Genomic DNA, 7,954 nt, shown 5'->3' on the forward strand with positions numbered 1-7,954 from the left:
GATTTTCAAGTCAATTTATGGCCCCTTCCTCAGGTTTAGTAAATCTCAGCTTAACAAGAAGCTTCGGTGGTCTGTTTCAGCTCTGCCATGGTTGGACCTGTCTTTTCAGAGAACGCTTTCTTTATCACTGCTCTGACCTTCTGTGTTTCTCTTAATCCTTCATCTTATAGGTGCAGCATGCCCGTTTTCTTCTGCTCATTTCTTTTTGCAGTCCAAACTTTTTCAGGCGTTTGATTAGTGCCTCTTACCTGAAGCGGTCTTATTCATGGCCATCATGAAGGAGGCCCTGGCATCACCGTGCTCCCTGGATTCTTCTGCTGTTGGCTACAGAAGGGAGTATAATCAGTTGACCTGGTTATGCATGACAAGGGTGGCCTTCCCTTATTGGCTGTTGATACTTCAGGGTCCCTATTATGAATGTTTTATGAGCAAAGATTTGATTCATGGTCTGTCAGTATAAGTATGGTTTAATAATTGATGCTCTTGTCCAGATACCGCAGGCAGTTTGTTTAAAGAAAGCCGAACTGCCACCTACTAATGACCTTTAAAAAACAGTATTTCTCATTCATTTTTCTTTATAAAATTGAGTTTGTCGGTGAAAAGCAAACACATTCCTACTTCAGAGTTTCTTTTGTAAGCAGCTTAAAGTAATTACTTATTTTCCTATTGAAGGTATTTTATTAGCCAAATGTAGTGAAGTCTCTTCAGTAATTGTCATTATTTCTTAAAAGTATGGGAGTTTGGGGGAATACATCTTTTCCAGTAGAGACTTTGGTTTGAGATTATTATGTGGGTTCCTGGGCCTTTCCGTATTAATAACAGGAACACATCAACTTGTACAGTTGGTTTGGCAGAAGAGGAACAGAAGACATTTTCCTGAAATATGTAAAAACATTTTAAGATCAAGGAGTATTCTGAGGTTTCTTGAAGCAGTTCCCAAAGCCATAGCTCACTCTGACATTCTGTGAGGGCCTGGGGTGAAAGTCCTGTCATTTTTCTCTCTCCTTTCCCCTCCTTTGAAGGCGGTTTCAGTTGTGAGAAAGTAGTACAAGGGAGCTCAGCAGTAGATCCCTCTAGGACCTGAAGAAAAACCTCAGCGTTTCTGGACGTAAATTGTGTAAATGGTTGTTTGGTGATGGATTCCTAATGATTTATGTTTTGTTCTTTTACCAGGCTGTGGGATGATGGGATTATTGATCCGGCAGACACCAGACTGGTCTTGGGTCTCAGTCTTAGTGCGGCGCTCAACGCACCAATCCAGAAGACTGACTTTGGCATCCTGAGGATGTAACTAGAATCCAAGGCTTCTTCCATGGGATGTGCACCAAAAATGGATGTGCTAGTAGCCTTAAAATTTTAGACTTTCCCAAATGTGGCTGTTACAGTGAAATTGTTTCCTGAACAGAGTGCATTTAACTTTTCTACCTTAAAAAAAAAAAAGTGAGGATATTTATTTGATGTATTTTAATTCTCTGTCCATTTTCTTAGAGAAATTTTTCTGTGGCCCGATTTACAACCCATGAAATGAAGAGAATAACTTACAGTTAGCCTTTTTAACCCACATGTAGTGTGAAAAGTCCCCTAACCTATAAATTCCAGGGATGATTGAGGTTGTTCACAGAAAGTTGTTTTTCCACCGAAATGATTGCTTTGGTGATTATGCATGATGCTATTTTAACACACACAGTTTTTAAAAGCATCTATTACTTTGCCTCTCAGCCACCATCCTGCTCCTTCTCCTAACAGTCAGACTTGCTGCTGTCTGCTCTGGGGGCTCCCTTTACTCCCCATCTCTCTTCATCCCTCTCCTCACTGACTTCCACTGCCAAGAGCCCTCTCCAAGGTTGGCCTCCATGTTGCTGAAGCCAGTGGGTTCTTTCCCGATGTTACTGGACTGAATTCTCTGCGGCACGAAGAGCAGTTGAACACTTGTTCCTAGCAGTGCTATCCTTAGCTTCCAGACTGTAACTCTAGGTTTTCTACCAAACTCTTTGGCCCATTTTGTTCTGTCTCCTTTGCCAGGCCCTTTTCCTCCACACATTTCTCTCCCACCCCCTTCTCCATTTGTCCCGATTTTTCATTAGTAAAACATAAATAGATTCTGATTCTGAAAGATACAAAAACAACATGAACGTATCTCCTCATTCTATTTTAAAAATTGTGGTAAAATATATGTAACACAAAATGTACCATTTTAACCATTTTTAGCTGCACAGTTCTGTGGCACGAAATCTAGTCACATGGCTATGCAACCAGGCTACTGTCCAGCTCCAGAACTTTTCATCATTCCAAACTGAAACTCTGTTATGAAACTCCCCATTCCTTCTCCTCAGCCCCTAGCCCTCTCTTCATTCTTAAATGTGGGTGTTTCTCATGGTTTGGTTTATTCTCATCAGGTCATGTCAGCCCTTATGGCTTCGGTTGCTGTCTGAATGTGGATGATTCCTGCATTCACACTGTTCTCCCTGAGCTCCAGACCTGTGTATCTTAACAGGTCTACTGGATGGTCTTATAGGAACCTCAGATTCAATCATTCAATCATCAAGGTCCATTGATTTTGCCTCCTATCTCTTGAATTCCCCATTATTTTTGTCTTTCACTACCATGGGCTTTAGAAGTGGTCTCCTGCATCCAGTCTTAGCTAGTACTGCCTCTCTCTTACTGTGAGATGAAGATGACCATTCTAAGTGTGCATCTGGTATGTTCCTCCCTTGCTTAAATGTCTCACTGGTTCCCTGTAGAAGTACCAGACCCCTCATGCTCTCTAGGACCACGATCATCACATCCCTTCTTCTGTCTCATCTATGACTCTTCCTCATGCTCAGTACTCCAGCTGTTCTAGATTTTTTGTTCCTTGGACCTATACAGTCCTTCCCACCTTGGGGTCCACCACCCAGAGTTCCCTCTGCCGGTACCATTCTACCTTCCCTTAAACACTTACCTTTTTGTCTCTTTGACTTCCCTGGGCTGGATACTAGACACTATGTGCTCTTGTAAAGCACCAGCCACTTTCTCTGTGTTACATATATATGAGAAACATAAATATTTCTTTAATATTGGCTTCCTGCTAGAGTGTAAGCTCTCTGAGAGCAAGGATGTGCTGTTTAGCCTGCATCTCTAGTCCCTAGCACTTGTAGGTGCTTACATGTTTGTTGAATGGATGAGAAAAGCCAGATTTTAATTGATGTCTTCAGACCACATTACAATGAAGTGATTGATTGTATCATCTAATACAACTATCCAGTGCTTTCCTAATAAAATTAATATTTCAAACATTGTGTGTGATGTTCAATATAGGCAGCATTTGTGTGTCAGAAATCAGTTTAGTTTTTTGACATGTGTACAGGTAAATGCTCACAGTTCAGAGATAGGCTGCATTTTCAGAAGGATGTTGGACGAGGTCATTGAGAGGATGTCCCCTCCCTTTTCCTTGGAAAGTCCCTCCCCCCCCGTTCTGCCCACTGTTCCTATAGCAGGAGCCTTTTCAAGAACATAGCCTTCAGGGGCACCTGGGTGGCTCAGTGGTTAAAGCCTCTGCCTTCGGCTCAGGTCATGATCTCAGGGTCCTGGGATCGAGTACCGTGTCCAGCTCTCTGCTCAGCAGGGAGCCTGCCTCCTCCTGTCTCTCTCTGCCTGCCTCTCTGCCTACTTGTGATCTGTCAAATAAATTTAAAAAAAAAAAAAAAAAAAAAAGAACATAGCCTTCAGAGAGTAAGGAGTTGCTGAGACCATCTGAACACAGTTAAGGCCTCTTGATAAACAAGATTCTGGCCCACAGGTGTGGAGATGATCTCATGTTGTGGTGGTCGCAGACCATGCTCCCAGAACAGCATTCCCTTGCTTACTAGCGTGGAGTGGCCTGCTTCTCTCTCCTGTTCCTCCCTTGGTCTCCCAGTTTTCGAACCAACAAAGGGACATGGTAAGCATTTTAAAATAGTAAATAATATTAAAGTTTCCGTTAAAATTTATGTCCATGTCAGAAAACAATTTTTTTTTTAATCAAGAGTAGGTAATAGTTCTTTGCTACTAATCAACAAATCAAAGATCGATGGATTTTTTTTTTTTTAGGAGTGTTTTTACCTCTCTAAAAATTGTTTTCTCTAAAAAGATCACCAGCACCACCAGCACCACACTTAAAATAGTTAAATTATGTTACACAGTTTATCTTTAAAAAAAAAAAATCATTGTTTTACCAAAATGGGGAGCATTTTCATCTGCCCCCTCCCAGCTTTACTGACACATAACTGACCTATCACAGGTAAGTTGAAGGGGTACAATGTGATTTAATACACGCCTATTGTGAAATGATTATAGTGCGGTTACCTAACACATTTACCTCACAGAACTTTTTGTTTGGTAGGGAGAATGTTTTGTTTTTCTTCATTTCAGTTCTTATAAATGAGAATTGCAGCCAGGATAATAGGAGTAACTTCGAATTTTAAGACTTATGCAGCTAATTGATCTAAATTAGCTACTCTGGGTACTTACAGAATAAAAGAGAGAAAATTAAATGTACTTTTCAGTTTTCAAGGAAAAAAAATTCAATGTTTTTTTTTTTTTACACTACCAGTAGATGTTATTGAATATGCAAGTAAAAGTTATTTGCCAGGTGTGCTTGTTTATATGTGTAAGGCGTAACTATAGAGGCTCGTATGACATTTACAGGGGTAGGTAAATGGCAGGTTTTTCCATGATTTCCTAAGACTTTTTTGGGGAGAGGTCACATAGTCCTTGTTTGTTCTGAAATGTGTTCGTTGGTGTCTTGGGAGGATGATTGCTTATTATTCTATCCAAAGCCATTTCTTACAAATCTTAATTACTGGTTCTGAAATTCAGTATTTAGAAAAACAGAAGAGAATGAACTAGATAACCATGGTCTCTGGTTATTTATAACATTTCTTTGCAAATGTGAGAAATTACAATCTATCTAATAATGACATGTTTTTATTGTTTTAACAAAAAGTCGTACCACTGAACACTTAAAAATATATTTTTAAAAAACTTAATGTGTCTCAAATTCTCTTATATATAGAATCAGAATGCTAGGGGTAAAGTTGCTCTTGGAGCCGAATGTAATTTATACTTTTGACTTTCTAAGCAAACGTGCATTCCAGGTGAGGTCTGTAGTCAAACTAATTGATGATCTATTCTGAGATACTTGGGAGGGAACAGGGCCTGCTATGAATTGCACTGGGGAAACAGGTGTGAGCAGTTTGGGACCTGTGGTTGCTCTCTCTAGTTCATTATCCCAGAGTACCGAAGGATGTCAGGTTTCAATATCTCCTTAAAAGCCACTCTTCCAGATAGTTGCTTTGTAACATTTTTATGGCTTAAAATAATACAAGCCTATTCTGTTCTAGTTATGAAGGTCAGAAGTCTAGAATCAAGAGGTTGGCTGGGCTGTGTTCACTCTAAAGGCTTTGAAGCGTAAATCGATTTCCTTGTCTTTTTTAGCTTCTATAGGTTGCCTGCCTGTTTTGTAACTCTGATTACAGATTTCAGTGTTCTGTCAAACACATGGTATGTGTTAGCATTCTGAGAGCCCTATAGTCCGCTCATGAGGAGAGTTCACCACGAGGTAGGGGCAATTTTAGTTTTCTGCGCCCAGCATTTCAGTGTGCCTGGCTGCTTTTCCTTTCGTAAAGGTGACCCAAATCACAGGTTTGTGCTACATGTTAGGTTAAGAGAGAAGTGTTGGGGTGCCTGGGTGGCTCAATTGGTTGAGATACCGACTCTTTTTTTTTTTTTTAAGATTTTTATTTATTTATTTGACAGTGAGAGATCACAAGTAGGCAGAGAGGCAGGCAAAGAGAGAGGAAGGGAAGCAGGCTCCCTACTGAGCAGAGAGCCCGTTGCGGGGCTCGATCCCAGGACCCCGGGATCGTGACCTGAGCTGAAGGCAGGCTTAACCCACTGAGCCATCCAGGTGCCCCAGAAACCGACTCTTGATTTCATCTCCGGTCATGATCTCAGGGCCTTCAGGTTGAGTCCTGCATGGAGTCTGCTTAAGAGTCTCGCTCTCTCAATCAATCAATCAATCAAAAATTAATAATAAGCAATAAATAATAAAATAATAAACAATAAATAATAGATAAAATCTTTAAAAAATTGTCTGAGGGAGAACAAAGTCTTAGAAGGTTGTGATATAACAACTGACTGAAGAGAAAACATGACCAGAACTACTTGTTAGAAGTTGAGAAATAAAAAATTAATGTGTAATTCAGCAAGTGTTAATTGTAAGAAATGAAAAGGTAGAGTTTTGGAATGCTAGGGCTACTTTCAAGAGGTTTCTGTAGGAAATGAATTCTACATTTTTCAATAGCAGTATCATACTCCTATGTTGTAATGAAAATATTTTATAATTATTAATGATGTAAAATCATTTTTTAAAAAGATTTTATTTATTTATTTGACAGACAGAGATCACAAGTAGGCAGAGAAGCAGGCAGAGAGAGAGGAGGAAGCAGGCTCCCTGCTGAGCAGAGAGCATGATGGGTGGCTCGATCCCAGGATTCTGGGATCATGACCCAAGCCAAAGGCAGAGGCTTTAACCCACTGAGCCACCCAGGTGCCCCAATAATGTAAAATCATTTTTTAAAGAAAACTTAGTAAAGAAAGTGAAAATTCTCCATTATTTCACCACCCAGAGATAGCCGCTATTACTAATTCATGCATAGACTGTGCTATTCTTTTCCCTATCTGTGGAATTTTTTTCCCACACACAAAAAGTTACTCTGTTACCTCCATTTATAGTTAATGTCCTGTAAACGTATTAGCATGTTCCCATGTCAGGTGCTGCCTCATCTACAACAATTGTGATGTTGCACAATGCTACAATGCTACATTATGGACATCCTATTTGATTTAACCACTCCCCTACTGTTGGCTACTTAGGTTGTTTCTGGCTTCCCACTATTATAGATAATGCTGCAGTAAATATCTTGCAGTGATATCTATATCTATATATCTATATCTATATATATCTATCTGTGATTATTAGTATAAATTCCTAGAAGTGAGATTGTTGGATCAAAGTATATTAAGACCCATATTGCTAATTTCTGTTTCTATAAACATATTTAAGATACAATTTTTGCGGTATGTAATGATGACTCTGGTGCTTTCAAATGCTTTTCAAATGCAGTGACTTCCAATAGAGGTCAATTGTTTAGGAAACTAGTGATTTTGTTTATTTTTAAAAGTGGTGTCTAGGTAGCTGTGTCACATTAGTAACAAACTGTGAAGACTCAAAATGTGTGGGTGGCTTCATGGTTGTGGAAGGACTGGGAAAAGGTGGGGAGAAGGCTAGTTAATCCGTAGTTCTGTTACCAAAAAGCTATGTGAACTTGAGGAAGATGGACAGGGACCAAATTCAGCCTCTCTGACCTTGCAGTTGTTTCCTTCTCTCTGTCCAGTTAGTCAAGTTTTCTTTCCACCTCCACTTTCTTTCGGCTTCTTATGGGGCAAGTGGCCTGAGAGGGGTGAGGATTGGAAGTAGGGAAAGGTCTTTGAAGGTGGGGATCTAATAGAGAACTTAAAGAGAAAACGGGACCAGACCAACTTGTTAGAAGTAAGTTGGAGAAAAAAATACAATATGCTGAGAATGATGATGATGATGATGATTAAAGATTTTACTTATTGAGAGAGTGAGCAAGAGAGCTGGGGGAGGAGCAGAGGGAAAGGGGGAAGTAGACTCTCCACTGAACAGGGAGACCCACGTGGGGCTCCATCCCAGGATCCTGGGATGGAGCCCCACGCGGGGCTCCATTCCAGGATCCTGGGATCATGACCTGAGCCAGAGGTAGTCACTTTACCAATTGAGCCACCCAGTCACCCCTGTCATCACCATCAAATCATCATCATTGTCGTCATTATCATTATTACTATTCTGCACCCAAGTATGCACCTGCTGACTTGGTAAGACTGAGGTGGAGACCACTTGCCAGGAGGATGT

General features: G+C 40.4%; 1 protein-coding gene across 2 annotated transcripts in view; it reads left to right on the forward strand.

The window, feature by feature from the left end:
* Positions 1–3,267, forward strand: part of LOC111155280 (methylcrotonoyl-CoA carboxylase 2) — a 69,899-nt gene extending 66,632 nt beyond the window's left edge. For both annotated transcript variants that reach the window (XM_022515410.1, XM_022515411.1), the window contains one exon: positions 1,174–3,267. In XM_022515410.1, the coding sequence (XP_022371118.1) occupies positions 1,174–1,291 (118 nt within the window). In that variant the 3' untranslated portion in view covers positions 1,292–3,267. The remainder of the gene's footprint in view (positions 1–1,173) is intronic.
* Positions 3,268–7,954: the final 4,687 nt, after the last annotated feature.

This window comes from Enhydra lutris, unplaced genomic scaffold (assembly GCF_002288905.1).
Source record: "Enhydra lutris kenyoni isolate GAN:26980312 unplaced genomic scaffold, ASM228890v2 scaffoldscaffold40, whole genome shotgun sequence".
Lineage (NCBI taxonomy): Eukaryota > Metazoa > Chordata > Mammalia > Carnivora > Mustelidae > Enhydra > Enhydra lutris.